Source organism: Rhyacophila brunnea, unplaced genomic scaffold (assembly GCF_057557595.1).
Source record: "Rhyacophila brunnea isolate RB1 unplaced genomic scaffold, BYU_Rbru_1.0 scaffold_17, whole genome shotgun sequence".
Classification (NCBI taxonomy): domain Eukaryota; kingdom Metazoa; phylum Arthropoda; class Insecta; order Trichoptera; family Rhyacophilidae; genus Rhyacophila; species Rhyacophila brunnea.
The window spans coordinates 5,829,386-5,850,866 of record NW_028232827.1 but is presented as its reverse complement, the minus strand read 5'-3'; the positions used below and the strand labels follow the sequence as shown (position 1 = coordinate 5,850,866).

Here is a 21,481-nt window from a genome sequence, read left to right as displayed (position 1 = left end):
AATATTTTACGCCCCTAATTTCTTTAAAATAATATAGATTTTTTTTTTATTAAAGTATTAAAGGGGTCCGTGAGCCATCGAACAATTTTTAAAGGGACCGCCACGCAGGAAATTTTAAAAAGTTTGAGAACCGCTGGACTAGCATGAATGAGTAGTAAGTTATGTTATCTGGGTGTGTCACTCCAGATAATGTTGAATTATTCATAATGATTATGGGTAGTGAATATGTAGTAAATTGATGCAAAAAGCTAATCTCAAGTCCCATGGGAAACATAATGGATACAATAATACGAGTAAAATGCAATATTCCTACCCATGGGATGGGTAAGAAGCCAGAGGAGTGAGGTTAAATAGTAGAGTATTTTGCTAATCTATTTTGACTGCAATATTTGGTTGCAGTAAAAGTTTTTGAAGGAATACTACGAGGGGAGTTCCATATGTTCGGCGGAACGGGATAGAAAGAAAAGAATATATTTATGTTTTATATTTTTATTTTTCAATATAATCTTGGACATGAATGCACTTCTTAGATATATCTTCAAAATGCCCGTTTACGGCTACTTGTAAGGACTCATCATCATCAAAAAGGTTTTCCACGTAATTCTTTCTTCAAATTTCGAAACAGGTAATAATCACTAGGTGCCAGATCAGGACTGTAAGGTGGATGAGGCAAATCCTGAAGCCGCATTTTTTCATAGCAGCCATTGCAATTTGAGACTTGTGAAGAGGTGCGTTGTCATGAAGTAAGGACATACCTTTTGTTTTTTTACCCCTCCTTTTTACTTTAATATATTCTTTTAAGCGACTTAGAATAATAACGTAGTGCTGTACCGCGATGCTGGTGCCTTTTTGTTTATAATCTATTATTAGGATTCCTTTTGAATCCCAAAACACTGTTGCCATCACCTTCCCAGCCGATGGTACGACCTTAAATTTCTTGGGGGCTGAACCATCCTTTTTATGCCACTGCATGGACTCCTGTTTTAACTCAGGGTCATAATGATGAACCCACGTTTCATCTCCCGTAACAATTTTGTTGATAAATTCTTCTTGATTGACGCCAGACAGCTTTAAAAACTGCTTAGAACATTCCACACGGTAACTTTTTTGATATGGCATAAGCATTCGTGGTACCCATCTTGCGCTTACCTTTGACATCCCAAGATTTTCGTCTATAATTCTGGAAATTATTGTTTTGGATAGATTGAACCTTTCTGCGATTTCGATTAGTTTTAGCTGACCATTTTCCATAAGGGTATCTGCGATTTTTAATACCATTTCACGTGTAGTGACGTCACTTGACTTGGCCTTTCACAACGGTCATCATCTTCGAATGACTCTACCTTGTTTAAATAAACGTGACCATTTGTAAATCATGGTTTTTCCACAACAAAGAGTGCCATAAACCAATTTCATTTCATTTTGGATGGTTTCCACCATTGCCGACTGAAGAGAAAACCGATACATTCACGACTGGTCCTACCTCTCCGCCCCTTCCGTTGTCTATGGATGACCTGTCATTGCATGTTGTTGTCTATAGAGTGCTCATACTGACACGTCTCTCGTGTTCACTTATATTATAGATGAGTTAAATGATAAATAATACACTAGCATTAATACACCTTCTACAAATGTAATGCATAGATCAATGCTACATATTTTTTGGAAATCGATATTGCCACCAGTTTTTGTGTGAAGGACTAGTCTGACTTTGACAGCTGATGAATAACAGGAATGCATATTATTTATAAATAATAACACTGATAGTTTATTATATATTTGATTTGAGAATTTTTTATAATTCAATTTGAAACGAGAAAGGGCGAATCAATATGTCAAGCAATCTGGGATCTGATTTTGACAGCTGAAAAGTGAACCACTCGTTGCTTGTGCAAAAAGTTATGCGCAGGCTTTATTAATCTAAAGATGGCGGTGTTTTCACACTTTTTCCCTGTTTTGCGGGGAATTTAACTCAATAGTTGACATTTTTTAAATTATCACAGACTTGCATTTGTTATTTTGAATATTGGAAGCTATTTAATGGACAATCAACTTGAAATTGCACAAGTATACCTAAAAAAGATTACCTAACAATAAAAAAATTATTTTAACCCCGATACTTGCTACTTTCATCACCATTCCGCGAACTTATGGAACTCCCTCGTACACCATGTCATTTCAATGTGTAAAACTTTTTAGAGGTAAACAGTACTATGTACATTAAACATCATTTATTTTTAGAAACGAGTGCATTTTCTTTTTAATCTTCCTTGGATATTGTGTAAAAACACCTCAAGTATGATTAAATCAAGTATAGCAAGTAGGATAAGAGAACTAGTGGTATTCTAACAAAAACTTCATGAAAAAACTTTGAACAGCCATTGTGAAAAAGTGCAATTTTTAACATAGTGTAGTTTACCTCAGAGGTACAGATATATACGTCTGTTATCTATAGTTTGGACTGTCTACTGGTATCTGTTGGTATAATATCAAAGTAATATTTGGTGGGTGCATGCATAGCATGCATATATGTATGCCGCGTAATTAAAACTGACTTAGTGAAAAACAGCGTTATCACGATAATGCTCGTTTTCCGTATATGGGCTCAATTCATCGAATTCATTGAAATTATTAGCAAGCGCAAGTACGTTAAGATACTGCCTAGTAATAAAATTAAGTGACGTTTATTGATACTGTGACATGAATTCTCACCAAAATGTTAGTGGGCTCGGGAAGGGTTTAGAAATAACTAATTAATTGAACATGCGACTCATAAAGGAATAAGGCAGGTGAGGGATGCGTGATTGGGCGTAGATACCTAAATAAAACTTACCATACAATTTCTCACTCGAACCGGCGTGGCAACAAGGATGCTAAAGTGTGTGAAAGAAAAACATAAAATAGTGTCTGAAGAGGGCCCTTAAAGCAGTTTAGATTTGAATAAAAGAGTCGCTTATGCGTCGATGACATTGAGCTACTTTACAAGCTACAAGCCAGCGAATTTACAATCTGCTTGTAAACTCGCCCAGTGTCATCATCGAACTAGCTAACAAGCAGATTGTAAACAATTTACCGAGAAAAGTTGAAAGACGGGCTACTTTACACGCTACACGCTGGCGTGTGGGCCGATCTGCGTCTGCGCAAAAAAACAAACTACTCAATACGTCCTGTCGAAATAGTACCAAAAATGACAGTTTCAACTCGCTAGCTTGTTGGCTTCTGAGCGAGTGGAAAGTTTTGTGTGTCATCATCACAATCGCACTAGCTGACACGCCCGCTTTTAAACTCGCCGACAAGCAGCTTGTAAAGTAGCTCAATGTCATCGACACTTTAAGGTATTTACAAGAGAAATTATATTCCCACATTTGGTTATATAATTTTGAGTACAATGTGAAACGACAGAAAAGACAAGTAAAATGATGCTACGTTCGGAACGAAAACAACTGATAGAATTTTTGCAAATACATGTGGACAAATGGAAAAGAAATTAAATATACTTCTACAAGTGGTGATATAATCTTATCAGTAACGCCATTGTTGTCTTCTTTGCCCGTCCGTCCGCGTTGGGCGTCTCAAAGTCTATTCACTGTTACTGCACCAAAAAATGGAGGAGAAAGAGAAAGATAAGATGGCGGCTGGCTTATTTATCGACTTCGGTCGCGAACGTAACGTCAAAGCCAAGTTTCTTATTAGTGCCCAATTTCGCCGCGCGTAGCGCTGATGGTGTTGCCAGTGCTTAGAACGTCAGGTATCCTTGATGGTGCAAATAACGTTACAATACCTTGCCAATATTAATGCAATTATCCTGGGCCACACTATTCAACCATTGTAATCGCAAACTTATATACAGTGGCGGCTCGTCCATATGCACTGCGGAACTGCAGCACCCCCAAGCAAATTGAGAAAAATGTAATATTATAATAATAATTATACATAAATTTATATGACAATATCAATATTATTTAAGCGTGTATTAAGCTCGCCCGCGCACCGATACATCCAATAATTGTCATACACCGCGGTACTAATATCAGAAAGTAATGCAGTACCGTTTTCGATGGAATATGCTCGAGTGGGCGAAGGAGGGGCGTGGGGAGCGGGGCTCGCAGCTAGAAGCTTGGTCTGCTCCTGCCACTGCAGCAGTATTTCGTGTTGCGTGTGTGTAGATGCAGCGACTCTGAGCACGCGCGCGACAGGTGTCGAGAGTAACGAAAAGGTGATAGACCTTTTTTCAAGGAAAAAAGACAGAAGAATCAATTTTATAATGAAATAAAAATACATATAATGTTTAATTTTAATAATTTTGATGTTAATAGTAAAATATAATCCAAATAAACATTTTTTTTATTGTTAATCAACCGCAGCACCCCCAGATATAATATCCACGAGCCGCCACTGCTTATATATTATGAAAACATTATTTTTTTTTTTTCAATAGCCAAATAGAAATTCTTCTCAGCACGTATACGATGGGGGAACCAATAGTAAAATTGCAGACGGCTCTGATTCGAGCGTCAGGCTTGGAGAGCCCATGGAGGTTGCCGTCCACCGGGCAATGGCTTGGGGGGAATTTCCTGAAGACAATTACACAACGTCTATAGTAAAAACATCTGAAGGTATGGCATTACAATTATTTATTTTGGTATCATACGAATACTATCCGGATGAATGCTGTATATTGCAATCGTTTCAGAATGTGCAAGGCAGAATTATCGGTTCCATGACAAAACAGAACAACGATAAATATAACTATGACCTTTCAGGAAAAATATAAATTTAATATAGAAATTGTCATATTTCTGCATTCCTAATCGCTAGAAAGCCTCAAATAAACAGGACTTAACTCGGTGTTGCCGGCAAGCTTAGGATATCTCATCTTAATCAATACAATATGTTCAAAATTATTGGGTGACTAGGTACAACGAAATAATGACCTAACCTAACCTAAATAGGTTCCACAAAAATTAATGTTTCATTTTTCCCCTGGCTGTTCTGTTTTGTTTTGTCCGGTTACCGAATTATCATATACATCTACAAATTGGTTTGATTAAAAATTACACAATATGTTTTTCAATCCACATGTATATTTATTTATATCCGGAGCATCAATGTTTACGAATTTTTTCCTTTCTTTTGAATTAGGATTTAACAGATGATTCGAAAACAATGAAGAAAACCTTCTCTATAAATGGAGAGTGAAGCTGAAAACGAACAGTGTTGGGTACGAAAACAAGCTATTCGGCAGGAAAAAACGCTAGATTTTGTGAAAATATAATTGCAAGTAAATGCCTTTCCTTTCGTATATTGAAAAAAGTGCAAAAATCGGAGCAGCGTCTACACATGTAAAAAGCACAGATTTTAACATTATATTTCAAAATTGACAACAAATTGTGTCAATGACGTTCATTCCGTTAAACGTCAAAGTGATGTCACATTAAATTATATGATACCATTTCACAATAAGGTCTTGAATTAGTTAATGCTCCTATTGTTTCAAGTGTTAAATTATGTTGTTTTATTTCTCTCTCTACTAAAATAGGTACCGACCTACCTGCATTAAATAGGAATCTGATAGTCAGAAATTTGATGCGCATGAAAATAAATAAACTAGATATATCGTCGGTGTTTTGTAAAAAGGGCGAATCAACCATTTTGGCGAAATCGAGATTTTAATGAAAATACAATATGTACCCCATTAGCTTTGTTGTGTAAAAACGGCAAATTTTTATCTCCACAGGAAAGTACTTAAAAACGATAATCGACTAAAATTAAATTAATTAAAATTACGAAATAAAAAGCAAATGTGACATATTAGGCCTTTTAAAATATTATATAATAATACCTATTATAATGACAGTATTCTTTCTAAGCTTTATTATAAACTTGTTAGATATTTATTATCATCTACAGGTAAAAAACAAATAAATGTCAAAAGTTAAAAACCCTCCTCCTGTAAAGTAGCATTTTGGTTAATTCGCCCTTTTTACAAAACACCAACGATATAGCGTATTTTCAGCACACTTAAAGCTGTTGGAGGCATCAAAAAATGCTAGTAAAAACGCCACATCGTCGCTAATTTTCTACAAACACGTATCTCAAAAAACACAACTTTTCAGGAGTTTCTTCAATCTATTGCACTATACTTTCGACCGATCAGTTATATTGTGGAAAATACGAGAATGCGTTGCAACTTTACTGTGAATATTAACTAACTAACCTAATCTTGACTTACGAGAAAGAACTTCAGTATAATCATCTGTCAGAGTTCAGTATTCTGTATACTTACAAACACATAACTCAAAATACGAGTTTATAATATTTATAAATAATGATATGAGTTTTTTGTCATCGCTTAAATCTATTATGTTATAAAGTATGTTTTGAGATACGTGTTAGTGGAATATGTGCGTATTCAAATTCTGAATTCATTACATCAAATAACACAAAACTGACAAAAATTGAGATACGTGTTTGTAGAAAATTAGCGATGACATGTGTTTTTTGCAAGCTAGAACGCCTATTAAAAATGCTAGATCTGGCATGAGGCATCTGGAGGGGCATTAAACAAATTATTTAAAATATTTGTTTAATGCCCCTGACGTAGTATGAAATATTATAGAGCAATAACTCCACGCAGTCGTTCCTCTCTCCTCCACTCCCCTTCACTTTCTCAATAGCCAAGTACTCCAAACTCGCCAGTCGCGGTGTCAGCACTAAATGAGTTCACATGATATTTAAATGTGGTAGTTAATTAGTAATTATCTGGTCAGCAGTAAATGTGTTAATACTTTGGACGCGGAAGACGCACCCGGCGCGTAATGACCAGGCGGCCGATCGATGTAATTAACGTGCATTTTAAAGGGGGCAATTAAAAAATCATTATCGACTCAGCAGCGAATGAGTTAAGGAATAAGGGTGGTGTTCAACTATTCTTTGAAAGGTTTATAAAGATTGCTAATACGTCTCGTTAACTTTATTATACCCATTGATAAATAAATATTTTATAGTACGTACAATTTTTGATGCTTTTTCACATTGCTCTACTTTCATACATATTTTCAGAAACCAATTACATGCGAAAGTCGAGGGGTGGCTGTCATGTATTTTATCCCATGTATTATCTCAAAAATTTGTTATTTTGTATGTCCATCAATCGATATGCCAAGCAGGCTATAGGCTAAAAAACACTGCTTTCAATGAACAATCACAAAAACAACAGTTGAACACTCGCGGTAGAAGTGAAACTTGGGTACAGTGAAAAAAATCCCGTTAATTCGAAATCGACAGGATCGAAAATTGAAAATCAAAATCGAATTTCAAAATACAATGTATAGCAAAAAAAACAGTAAAACTTTGTTGTAAAAATTGCAGTTTTTTAACATTGTTTCCATTTCTGATACAATTTCTTCCAGATTAATACAATACAACGGTGACCATTATAGTTCATTCATCGAAATTAGTGGAAATCGGTATAAATAAATTTTATGAATTTTAGCAAATATTTCGATTTACAGCAAATTTATTAATGGGCTTTTATTGTACTTGATGTAGGCATTGGAGATTCCACTAAGTGTGTATTTTTTGTCATTTAGACGAAAGCAGTCTTGTGTACGCAGACTTAAGCAATGAAGACGACGATGACAGTGAAGAAGAATGGCCAAAATCATCCCAAAAGACCAATGGCATCAGCAGCAATGTTCAATCACCCACCGCAGTCCAATTCAATGACCTGACCGCGGGGTTCTCGGCACCCCTCTGCCAAATCTGCGATCTCAGGCCGGCAGTGACTCTCAAGAGCCTCCAATCGAGTGCCAAAAAATGCCTTCAATGTTTTTATAAAGCCTGATTATGACTGTGGTTCAAAAATTCTAAATTATTATATTCAATAGAAAACTGATCGAAAGCTGATTCATTTCAGTTAAAATAAATTATTCGATTAGAAGAGAACTTACATTACACTATGCTGTTAGGGCCTGGCGCAGATATAACTACTTGTCATCTCCTCAGTTTATGTCCGTTCCTTAGTCGGAGCATATGGTAACCACACGGCTGCCTCTGGGCATCACTGTACATCAGTGATGAAAGATCAAGGTAGGCTGTTAAGATCCGACATAAATAGCGCACATTAAACTTTGTCAGTCAAATATGTCAAAATATGTCAGTCAACTAAGACTATCAATTGCAGATAGTGTTGGTTAGTTTTTGAAAATCAATTAAACACTTCCTAAACAAAAAATTAATAGTTATAGCTAAACTATGGGCGATTCAATAAAAATAGTGCACACTTTTTCAGTCATACTTTTTTGTTTTCGTTGAATTAAGAATACATATTAGAGATGGCGTTAGATAGATGTTTAAAATTCTATAAGATCAAACCACAATAGAAAATAAATATTCTTCTATTTATAAAATATCCGAAATTATGTATTAGATATTTTATAGATGGACGAGACTATTAACTCCCACGATAGCCGCGTGGCTTAAGCGTCGGCCTATAGAATCGTGGGTCCCAGTTTTGAATCCTGGGTCTGGCAAGTACACATATTGTTTTTCGATTTGTGTATGAGTCAGAGTATGGACCCAATAGGTTGAGCAAGTGGCTGAGATCCATTTCTTGTAAAAACAAAATCTGTTAATACAAACCTCCACTCTGTGGAGGCCCATATGATCCTATTAGGATCGGACATGGTCGAAAGAAAAAAAAAAGAATTATCTATTACGGTTTGGTTTAATTTATTTTAAAAACTAACTATCACTATGTATCTTCAATTTGTAGTCTTAGTTCAATGAAAACAAATACGTTTGACTGAAGAAGTTTAGTGTGCACTATTTATATCGGATCTTAACAGTCTACCTCGATGCTTCACCACTGTTGTACACACATCGTACAGTCCATTAAATTGGTCCCATGTACACACGATGAAAAGTCACTAAATAAAATTACAGAGTGTATACGGTGAAGCTAAAGGATGCTGGTGTGACCCGGAAAAATGCAAGTAGGCTGGTGTGCGATAGAGATTCTTGGAGGTGCCGTGTGCTGTTGTATGCTAGAGGTGAGGAACAGCTGATATTGTCAAAGATGAAGAAGAAAATTTATTATGAATTCAAGACTGTAAAAAAGCCTTTTGGTATTTTAATAATAAAATTAGAGTAGCAATAATAATTTATTTTGGTTTTTAAAAATTTTAGTATTCGTTGCTCGTACTGATTATTTGGCTATTTATAATAAACGTTGTGTCGATATTTATTTTGTGCCATCCAGTAGGTACAATGTTCATCTGAAAAGATAATATTGTCTATGTAAGTTCAATACCGCAGAAGATCTATTTGTCAAAATGTTCAGGAGGGATAAAAAACTTAAAAAAAAAACAATTTCGTCAATAAAAAAGATAAAAAATAAGTTTAAATGCAGTTTTGTTGTGTCTTCCTGTTTTATACTAGAAAATATATTTTTACCATCGTATGCGTCTGCAAATTAAGTTGTGCGGATTATTTTTTAAATCAGTTGGACCTTACGCGGTATTGCCGCAACTCTCCGCTTGTCCGCTGTATTTGATCTAGGGATATACGCGGTCTTGCTTGCTTCTTTAGTATGGATAATTCATGTGCGGTATTGATTTTAACCATGTGCAAGTAGTCTATTGGTCAATTTAAAAATTTGAATGCACCAATCAATGCATCTTGTGCCGTTTAACCGAGAGCGTCAAAAATACGTATTTTGAACATATTGGCTCATACGCGGTATTGAACTTACATAGACGACATCTAAAAATGAGTAGGTTTTACCAATGCTTTTTTCTAGAGTTTGAAAAAATACAATTTACTTTAAAAAACAGTAAAGATCTGTGTCGCCAACCGTACTATAGTTATTAATATGTAAATATTTAATCACGTTTTTTTGGACGTGCCTGATTGGTGAACGCCTGATTACCGAGCGCGTACTGTATTTTTATGGTTTGAAGGACAAGTCAAGCAAAAACATTAAAATTATATCGTCACCTTACTATTAAAACCTCGTAAGTCTGTTTGAGAAGAATGTTGATGGGAAGAAAAAAACGTAATAAAAACAATATTTTAAACAACTCTCTAATCGATGAATCTGCAAACACTGGTTGTGAAATACGAGGTTTTAATAGTAAGGTGACGATATATGGCATACAAAGCAGTTATATGTTTGAATCTTATTTATGTGCAATCAAAATATACTTTTGTCAGTATGAGTTCAGGGGAAGAACTCAAGTTCAACAAAAATGAGACATAATATTAGTACTCTATCTATATTTACACATAATAATATATATGATGTTATGTTGTGTCCAAAAAGTTTTACAAAACGCCAAATTTGACTTATCTTTTAAGTATTCATTTACTTTTTTCATTTCAGTATTAAAGAAAATTTATTAACAGCATTATGCCACAAAAATAATGATGAGAAATATTTTTAGAACTGTAAAAAAATATTTTATAATTTTAATTGAAATTAAAATGCAGTAGGTATGTACATAATGTAACTTTGACTTATTAGTTGGACACAGCATGTGAAGGATAAAATGCCTTTGTAAACGACCTACCATATCGAGGGCTTAGTGTCATACAACACTATCTACAGAAGTGCAACTTTACAGGAGAGCCAAAAATCGTTATTTTAGATTCTTGTTACTCAACAAGGGAAATGTTTATTTAAAACCTAATGTTAATATTTTATAATTTATTGTGTATTGTACATTTATCTTGCTTATGATGATGTTAAAATTTATAGGGATAGTTTTTAAAAAATATGAAAACAAGGGTTACTTATGTAGTTAGCGTTAAACTTTACTGACGATTTAATAAGAAATTAGAAAAAATTTACATAACGTTGTTTGACTATCATGTAGCCGTAAATGTAAAATAACGTTATCTCAAAAAAAACACTTTTTTGAAGATAACGTTGTCTGACTTTAAGCACTCGAATTATTACATAATACAAATTATATTATATTGAATGTAGTTGAAAAGTTAAGACTATTTTTATTGCAATCTTGCGTCTGTATCTTTACAGCATTGTTAACATATTGTGTCCACTTAAATATTGATAATGCACATCAGTGACGAAGAGTGCATGTTGGAGAGAAGGCTATAGGTAACCAAAAGAAAGTGGTGGGACAATCATACTTAATTGACTTTGAGAAGTCATTGGTGTTTTATACCCTATTTACACGTGTATGGATTTACTTCTGACAGTACGTATTATCGCGGCCATAACAAGAAAATACATGTGTAAACACGTATTATCGTACAAGTTGCAAGATTGTGATTCTGAATTTTCACGTAATAATTGGTATTTGCAAGGTGAACGCTCATTCGCAGTAGAACGATAGTAGCGAAACTGCTGGAAGAAATTCGAACTACACCCCACATAACAGTTTGACTAGACAGTGACATAGTCTTGTTTACGCTTGAAGAATGAGATTGGAGAGACAGTCGGCACTTTTACATGTAAACAGTTACTATCGCGATAGTTTAAATTACACACTATTGGTGCCAGTAAATCCATGCACGTGTACAGGCGTTATTAGATTGTAAGTTCTGCATTATTGGAAAAATTTGTGAGATTTCCTGTGGCTAACTTAATCATTTGTCATAGTGGTCCTTTCGCTTTCGTATGTTTAGGCTACTCTATCTCTAATAGGCCGTATTTTAAACAATTGTGACAATAACTGTTTACACATAAAAGTCCTGACCGTCTCTCCAATCTCTTTCTTCAAGAGTGAGAGAGACGCGATGTTGTTATTTTATGGTACTATTTGACAGGTTGTGAAAATCGGTTGAGCTCAAAATTGATTCTTAGTTCATTTTTTGCCGGCAGGTTCGCCTCTATCGTTTTACTGCGCAGGCGCAGTCACATGAAAATTCAGAAGCTTTCAAATTTTCTTGATTCATGCATGCAATCTTGCAACTGCAGGAGTACATTTTCTTGTCATGGCTACGATAATATGTACTGTCAGCAGTAAATCCATGCACGTGTAAACAGGGTATTAAGTTCAATGAAAACTTATACGTATGACTGACAAAGTTTAGTGTGCACTATTTATGTAGGATTTTAACAGTCTATCTCCAACCCCTTCGCTACTGCTATGCATCACCACTCTCAGGCATCTTGTGCCATCTGTTTTTTTGTCGACAAATCTATGGCACATCATTTGAACTAATTTTCTGAGGGGAATATTTCTGAGAAGGCTTCTATCATGAAACTTATGTTTCCTATTTAGTTCTATGGTACTATTTGACTGCCATTTTACTATGTATTATTTAAAATTATTGTAATATTGTAAAGGAAAAGCATTATACGTACTGGTAATACTTTTATTATATTTCCATCTTTTTTTTGAACAAACACTTCGAAAGACCATGGGGGTACGAATTACGGTTGTGAAATAATAACAAAAATACCCAGGCTTCAGAAAATCACATACATGTTGTCGGTGTTTTGTAAAAAGGGTGAATCAACCACTTTTGCGAAATTGAGATTTAATGAAAAAGCAATATGTACCTCACTAGCTTTGTTGTGTAAAAACGGCGAATTTGTATCTCCACAGGAAAGAACTGAAAAAAATAATCGTAAGGGTGAATAACCACTTAGTGTTACGGATAAAAAGCGAATGTGACATATTAGGCCTTTCAAAATATTATATTATAAAGCCTATTATAAAGACAGTATTCTTTCTAAGCTTTATTATAAACTTGTTAGAGCGGAATGCAGAAACATTTGTCATAACTAAAATTCCCTTAGCAGAAAACACTATGCAGAAACATTGTCCTTAGTTAAGATCATTTCTATTGAAAATAATACCATATTTAAAAATTCTCTTCCCTATAGTTTAGGTAAATTATCTTATAATTGTTAAACGATGACAAAAATATGACAACTGCATTATATAAATGCAATAACTATAAATACATATTAATATTTAATATGTATTTATGTTTCCGTTATAAGTCATTATACGTGATTCCACAGGCACCGCAAGATATTTTTTTAACATGGTAACACTAGCGTCAAGTGTCATTCTATCACCTGGCATGTTGTATTTCTGCGGGCTGGCGTATAAAAGTAAAATAATATCCTGCAAGTACATGCCAAACGAATTAACACTATCAATATCCATATTGAGATACATTGTAAAATGAATTTGAGTGTATGAACTGTTTTATAGACATGCGAATTTATTTTGACAGCAGCTGTCAGTGGTAAATGGTAATACAGAGGGGGGCGTGTTCATAACAAAAGTAGTCTATGGTTAAGGATTCCTTAACTCTATACTCAGGATTGTCTATAGTTAAGTCATGCTTTTCGGCGACTTATCCTTAGGATCGAAATCTTAGATTGTGCATGCCACACGTAATTAATAAATAAATGTCAAAAGTTAAAAATCCTCCTGTAAAATAGCATTTTGGTTAATTCGCTCTTTTTACAAAACAGTGACGATGTATTGTGACCTTATTGGGAATAAAACCTGGATCCGTTTGTGTAAGAGTCCAGTGCCCTACGCATTGGACTATAAGGGCTGTCTTGATGGTTTCGTTTTTACGGGTGCTGAAAACATTGACAGTCTGGTGGGTGACTATTGTCTACTTTTATTTATGTAATTATGTAGGTGTATAAATGGTTATGTGTATAAATAGTTATGGAAAGTGTATAAATAACAAATTAACAAGGCGGGCATAGTCTGTTAAAAATATTTATTTTAATATTATACAAAATAATAAATATAAAAATGAATTGTACAATTAAGTGGTTTTATTTTTTTAATTAGTGTTTTTAGTAACTTAGGGGTTGATTTTTTATGCACAGAACGGTATGGTTCCTTTTTGACTAGCTCCATATATATAGTGGATGTTTACAATTCCTGTTTTGAATTAGAAAATTAAATATAATTTTAGTTTTTTGTTTTTAATGAATGATACACAAGATTTAAGAATGTAGCATTCAATATTGTAAATATAACTATTAGAAATATCATTGGTGACAAACAGGACTGAAATCCGCATCCGTCGCATTCCGATTAATGCGCTTAACATAACTGAAACTAACTAATAGCTATGCATCTGAGTTGTTATCAAATTTCGTCATTTGTGATTGTGTGGTTTATCATTCTCTCATCGCAACGTTTAAAAGTTTAGACTTGGGTCGATTTCTCACTGCCGACTGGGCACCTGTAATATTCTAAGTTAGTCAATATTCTGTAAATTGCACAATGTAATTGAGCAAAGTTTTGATTTAATTATCGACAGTTCAGTGCAATATTTGAATGTGAAAGCACACCATCGACATGGGTCTTGGCAATAACCATAAACCTTGTTTTAATACTATGTAGATACATTATAGAGATGTCTGTCGTCCATTTATCCAGGCATAGTCGGTGGTGCCGAACCGTCCCGTTCCCGAAAAGTTCTATTATTAAGTCATGTTTCAACACTCTTTTGTTCACTTCACCACTGAGCTGTATGTTTTATATAACTTGAACGACGTCACATCATTGAATATAATATCCGTGTATGAAAGGAAGGCCGGTAGAAACGGCCTTCTGATATCGTTGATATGTTTCCCCGAAAAAGGTCACGAGTGTGAACTCTTCGACGTAAATTCTTTCTCTGAAGAACATCCACGATGCCATCGTGTAGATTATAATACACACAGGATTCAGGAGGACTATCTGAAAAATTAAATGAAATAGGTATTATAATTTTTAAACGTACATAATATGCATACGGAGAACGTACTGCAGTAAAACCTCGTTATACGAATTCCACGGGACCGAAAATCGAAAAAAATTACGAAATATGAAATTCTGTGTAAATACAATGCGTCTTTAATCCATTAATTGTAGTTACCAAGTAATGTAGGTAGATATTTACCACCATCCAATTTGTCAACACAAGTGTTTGGCATTAGTTCTCTAGTAAAACTATGTGAAAATCCAATAAACAATCAACAATTAAAAACCTACAGCCCTGAAACATGTGAGTTATTGTTTTTCCTTTGAGTGGAGAACAGTTGTGCCACTGATGTGTTAATGGGTCATAAAATGTCAGGATTATTTTTATTACCTTCACAAAATAAGCAATATAATATGATGTTTTAAAAAAAGTCTCACAATTTACAATGACTGGCTTATGAAATATTTATTACGATTTATTGAATATTTTTGTATGCCAGGACTTTGAAATCATTTTATATTACGAAATTCGAATTAAAGGTATGGTTTATATGAAAATAATGTTCAAGGGACTTTTTATTCGCGAAAATTTTGAATTATCCGTGTTCTTTTTAACGAGGTTTTACTGTATACGGTAGAATCTCAATATAACGGACAACACATTCTGTTCCTGTTCTGTTATGTATGTTTAAATCTAAGTGTCACCGCTTGTAAACAATGTTTATGATAATCAGATCATCCTCTTGCATTTGAATTTGAGTCGTAATGCCGTCCTGCTCGTAGACTGAACGTAGCACTGACGTTTGCAACACTGACCGCTAAGTTTACAATGGTTAGAAGTAAATGAAGGTGACCCTGAGTATCACATCGTCGGTCCCTATTAAAAAAGTCGGATCTGCAAAATGCTATTTTTCAGTACGAGCAATCAAAGATGTTTCATCAAATATCATTTGTGACCTATTGCTTGCCATAATGAATAAAAATACGGGTTATAGAAACTTTTCTAAACGTTTATAAAAACATCCGTCTGTCCGGTGAACATAGCAGCAACTGTCAGATCCTCATCTCCTTGCTCACCCACGCCCAGCCAACAATGTCGGTTGGTAAGAACCGACATTGTTATTCGGACACTCTCGGTAGATCTGTCATTTTTAACTTGAGTATCTCGAAATTTTTCAAACAAACAAAAAAAAAACTGTGATTGTGAAATAACTTTTACGTAATAATCCGAAAATGACAAAATTTCAGATCCGACTTTTTTAATAGGGACCGACGACATCATGACTGAAAGTGACATAGAAGATGAAGTTATGATCTTGGGAAATGAGGATAGAAGTGAAGATAGTGAGGAAGAAGAAATGACACGCCCAAATACAAAGTTGCCAGTGATAAGATCTATGATCTAATAACCTTTATCGACTATTCGTCAGATAATGAAATTCAACTAAATTATACGCATTTTCGTAATTTTAGAGAATTGATTATAAAAAAAAGACGAAGTGCAAATAAAACTTAATTCTTTTTTCAAAGCAGGACTACCGAAAGCAAGCACATCGATATCATTTCATTCCACAACGGGTGTGTCTGGATATATCATCGGAAGACGAATAAACAGGATTTTGTTTGTGTTTGTATATAACAGACTTTCGGCTTTAACGCCCTCATCCGCATTAGTCCGTTATATCGTGATTCTACTGTATTATAATGGATTTATGGTTTTAATGGACACCCCCTACCAAATTAGTCATCATGTTGCATCAAGGTTTTACTATATCATTGTATATAAATAATATCGTGTCCGGAACCTTGTACGTATGCAGTTCACCGTATTACACTTCAGCGTGAAATGTTGTATCAGAAATATATGGCCGTATATTATAAACTTATATATATATTTGGGTTGTATAGTACTGACATAAAATTCATGTCTAAATAAAACACGGTTTTTGTCGGTTTACACTTTACAGGAAGCCAGCAGCAAACAGATTTTGAAAATAGCCAATATACAGAATTATTTGTTAGGTTAGGTTAACTTACGTTAGATTATTTACATAATTTTACATTACACAGTCGACAGCCGACATCAAAAAATATTTACCTGTGTGCCGATGGACCAGTAAAACCATCCAACATAACTGGGATGCCTGCACCACGCATAGAGGCCATGCGTCACCAAAATATGATCTTCATTTTTTACAAATTGTACCTGAAAACATGTAATTAAACTCAACAATAATTCGGTAGTTGGATGGCAGAAGGGCCTGTCTACATTTTTTTCTATTTTAAGTTTTGTTCCACAAAAGTTTTTAAACACATCTTATCTAATCTTCGATGTGGTAAAAGGACACATGTCTGTGCACTACGAACCAAATGCCAAGTCTGGCACATGCACACGCGCATGGAATATGATTATGGATTTGAATTATGTATAATTAACATCAAAACTATCACCTAAATTATTACATTCTTGCAATTTAGTCAGCGGCATGTTACGGATCATTTCATAATTAGCAGATAACCTTAAATAGTGTTCACACTAATTAATTTAACACAAATGAAGGACTGTAATTCGAATTACGAGTGTTTGATTTAAATACAGTTTACAGTAGTATAAATTACCATGAATACTTACACAGTGATTAAAATTAGTTTTGGCTGTAAACATGGCTCCCTTTCGCATCACTTCACCGCCCAAACATATTATTAAGCCTATTAGGGAGAAGGCAAAATATGTTTTCATACCTAAAAATAAACAATATCAAATTAAAAAAATAGATCGTTATAGATCCACCAGTACAAGTTGTCCGCTGAGTGACAGCGCCACAATATGCTAACATTTGACAAATTAAATACTTTTTATACTGTGATGAGCTTAGTTCTAAATTTGAACACCTGGCAATAATGATCTATACTAATTAGTAATGACATTCATCTTCTTTTGGTGCTATCTTCTATCAAAGTAGCACCAAACATTTGCAGTACACCTCCCTATCCTGAGTCAATCGTATCAGATCCTCAACACTTTTGACATTAACCGGATGTATACCACAAGCGCGTTTACACACGCTGTAGAAAATGAGTGTGTAATACATTGTCTACTTTACACTCATTATACTAGCCCTGGTAGATTATTTTAAATAATATAATATAATTTACACACACTGCCATCTCTTGGAATTATGGTGAAATACTAAACCAAAATACAAGTCTTTATGACAATATACTTTTAATAGATTTTCAAAAAAGATAATGTTTATAAGGTTTTATTATTTCATAGAAATTCGCAGCCAGCCGAGTACCGCCACGCTAATGGGTTAAGCCATTTACGAACGTTGTGTAGCCAAGAGAATCTCCTTCTACCTACATTTATGCTACCTTCTATATATTTCTTTGTATCATCAGTTGAAGTAAATCATACCTACTTCTCATTGCTGAAAATATGGCTAAGTATGCAGCCTGTGTGCTCTTGATAGTAGATATGAATTTCTTGTCTCATTGACTAATCTTCAAACCTTCTAATTGGTAATGTGATGAGCCCAAGATATCTCCATGGTATGCCGATAGAGGCACTACTCAAAAACCTTCACTATGTGAATATTAATTTCCAGTGGTAAAAATGAATAAATCCTTATGCAAAAGTAGTTCATATTAATCCTTTCCACGCGGACGGCATACCCGTTTATGCCCTCATTAATTGGCCGTTCGATATAATCAGCATGTTATTTAAATGTGGTAATTAAAAAGTAATTAAATGCAACGGGGTGAAGAGGTTAAGGCAACAGTGTGGATGATTTGATAGTTCAATAAAAATTTGTGAGGTGTGTAACTTTTGAACTCGAATGTCATATTTGTGATTTTTCATCTAAACATTCTAGGATAATTGCACATTTTCTGCTGACTTTGCCTAAAATGTGAATAATTAAGATTTATATTATTATTGAGACACCATTTGACGATTTATCTTTCAGGATAGCCTCTCTCGTGTTTTTCACTGATCATCGCTACAATTTGAAGTTAGAACGATAAAGATTTGGGAACTACAAGAATTGGATATAACAATTCTGTAATAAGATGGCAAAACATGATATGTCCGTTTTTTGGCAAATTGAATTATGTATACTTACTTTCAGACTCGTCTCAGTAACATCTACAAGATATCAAAATATGGTATGTCTAGGTCTTATAGGTTGGGAGAAATAAGCTGTGTCAATATGTCATTTGTTCATTGTTTGAATATTTTTCAAATATTAAAATTGCTCTTCTGAACAATTTAGAGAAACGGACATGTAATGTTTTGCCATCGTACTACAGAATTATGATAATAGTTTAAGGAATTATAATTTAAAATATTGTGTCTATGCTGTGAAAAGATCCATTGTTTTTTTGTTAGACAGTGGATTCAAGCAATTGGATTAAAATGACATAATTATATTTACCAGGAAAGAAGTACATTTCTATGGCCCACTCGATCCAGCTACCGACTGCTGCCATCGCGTACTGTCGACTGTGATTTAGTATGAACGAGTCCAAAGATAATGAATCGGGATTGGTTATGGCTATCGAGAAGAATTCACTGAAGTGGAAGAATGACATTACGGCGGTATAAATGCCAAGGACTCGCCAGCCGTCATCAGAGCAGGAAAGGTACAATCCAGTTGCGAAAGCACAACCCAGAAATGTTGCGCGAACGGACACCTAAAACAAATATCATATTATTATCGGCATTGCAATTCAATGTGGGTCTCAGTGGCCTTCAAAAAATCACACCACTTTTCTCTGTTTACGATAAGCTCAGGTCCAGATGCATAGTCATATGTAACCTTATGTAGGGCTGCCGCAAGGGGTATAACCGCCAAGGTGCAAAACAAAATGCTACTCTATGTTAGAAATGATTTAGTGATAAAAAATGTCACCTTAAGCCGTTCATCATTCGTTACTGAGCGGATATATAAGTAATAATCATTAATTATTGCTTATATATCTGCTCTATAATTCATATAATGCAATTATTTCATATCTTATGGTGCAGGATTGTTTGTATATTCTTCTGCAACATCTTATTGGCTACGTGAAGGGAGCGCTGTTGTCAGGTAAATGGGAGGAGCTTGTTAGTTTATAATGTAAGTGCGGTTAAAAATGGAAGGAGCATGTTAGTTCACAGTTTTACCACGTAGCCAAAAAGATGTTGTCGAACTATAACATAGTGTACAGAAATGCCAAACTTATCGATAGAATCAGTTTTAGTGGAATACCCCCTCCAAACCAACCCGCCCCGCACCACACTCAGTTTTAATTGAGCGTCTCACGAGGCCCTACGTTTGGTTGTGAATCGTCAGCAGTTTGTTATACCTGGAAAAGTCTCAGGAGCAGATACCCAAGACTGAGGTTACCACGCACTCAAGTGTGGTTTGACTGAGTTTACAGAGACTTTTTGGTACTGTTCGGTTATACGGAATACAGCGGAAAACACATTTTTAAAATAGCCGATAAACTGGATTATTTGTTAAGTTAACCTAACCAAACCTAACCTAACCCAAACTAACAAATAATCCAGTATATCGGGTATTTTCAAAATGCGTTTTCTGCTGTATTCCGTATAACCGAACAGTACCGACTTTTTTATGAAATGAGCCAATGGTAGAGAGGAGCATGGTGGGAACAAAAATAAATGATTCTAATTATTACATAATATTATATAATACAAAACTAAAACAATACGGACATACAAAAATCATGTGAAGAGATCGTCACGTACGGAATAAGACACTGCAATTTTTTTTAAATGCAACAAAATTGGCGTTTGTGGCGACCAGGTTGGACGGCCCAAAAGCTAGTTAGACTGGCTTAAGCATCCCCTCCCTTTCGGAGCACATTTTCAGATAATCCCAGTGGAGCAGTTTTTGCCTTAAATATTTACAATCTCTCACAAAATTTGACCGATAAAGAAAAATGATTGTTAGCCATTCGGCCAACATATTGGATCCTTGCTTTGGATCAAACATAAATTGATAAGCATTTGAAATTGTCAGATGAAAGATTTGAACTGTTGAAGGTAATTAGTAGGCATGAAATAATAAAGAAATAGTATAAAATACATGAAAAAGGATATTGTGAAGTTACTTACATCATATAAAAATCCAGATATATAAAACCGTAAAAATATATTTATAACAGAGAAGTAGAGGGCCGGTCCCCAAAAAATTGTGCCCCATACTTTAGGAACTATACCTAGATAAGATTCAGTCAAGTATACACATGTGAATAATAATACTGAAGTTACAAAAAACCCTAAACTTTGAAAACCAATTTTAGCGGTCATTTTTGTACTGAGCAGTGAACTTTAATCTCAGAATTATATCAAGAATAATGTCTATCTATCACTATGATACGGCTAGCAGAAAACATATCGTAAAGGTAAAAAAACAGTGTAATCTTGAAGATTGTTTTGTGACGATTCAAAATGCATTCTTAATTTGTGCGATTCATTATCACGTCTAGAACATCAGCTCTGTATCTTTATTTTTATTCATGACATCGCCCATAACCTCTCTAATGTCACTTTCGGAACTGGATTATTGCCAGTCTTCTAAATTTTTTTAGACGTCAGATTTTGAATTTGATCCAATCTTTTTGGAAAAATATGTTTTTTCAATTTTTTATAGTTTCATTGCATGCATAAAAATTTAAAAGGACTTTTAAAATGTTATTTTTTATTTTTTGATATACAATATAAACAATTATTATAGGTAAATTGTTTACCTACCTTTATTTTTCGAGAGGTA

General features: G+C 34.4%; 2 protein-coding genes across 2 annotated transcripts in view; one reads left to right on the top strand and one right to left on the bottom strand.

The window, feature by feature from the left end:
- Positions 1–9,379, top strand: part of LOC147073603 (SPRY domain-containing SOCS box protein 3) — a 28,112-nt gene extending 18,733 nt beyond the window's left edge. The window contains exons 6-7 of the mRNA XM_085944890.1: positions 4,439–4,616; positions 7,593–9,379. Coding sequence (XP_085801016.1) covers positions 4,439–4,616; positions 7,593–7,846 — 432 coding nt within the window. The 3' untranslated portion in view covers positions 7,847–9,379. The remainder of the gene's footprint in view (positions 1–4,438; positions 4,617–7,592) is intronic.
- Positions 9,380–13,709: 4,330 nt separating this feature from the next.
- Icmt (isoprenylcysteine carboxylmethyltransferase ste14) lies at positions 13,710–21,268 on the bottom strand. Its single transcript, XM_085944900.1, has 5 exons — positions 20,824–21,268; positions 19,136–19,394; positions 17,332–17,441; positions 16,798–16,905; positions 13,710–14,696 (listed from the first exon to the last, which is right to left on the bottom strand). The coding sequence occupies exons 1-5, from the start codon at positions 21,016–21,018 to the stop codon at positions 14,517–14,519; spliced, it is 852 nt and encodes a 283-aa protein (XP_085801026.1). The 5' UTR covers positions 21,019–21,268; the 3' UTR covers positions 13,710–14,516.
- Positions 21,269–21,481: the final 213 nt, after the last annotated feature.

Coding starts and splice junctions, on each gene's coding strand:
- Icmt (XM_085944900.1), bottom strand. CDS start 21,018: ATGACCGCTAAAATTGGTTTTCAAAGTTTAGGGTTTTTTGTAACTTCA. Junction 19,395..20,823: donor TATCTGGATTTTTATATGAT/GTAAGTAACTTC, acceptor TATTTGTTTTAG/GTGTCCGTTCGCGCAACATT. Junction 14,697..16,797: donor ACTGGTCCATCGGCACACAG/GTAAATATTTTT, acceptor TTAATTTTTCAG/ATAGTCCTCCTGAATCCTGT.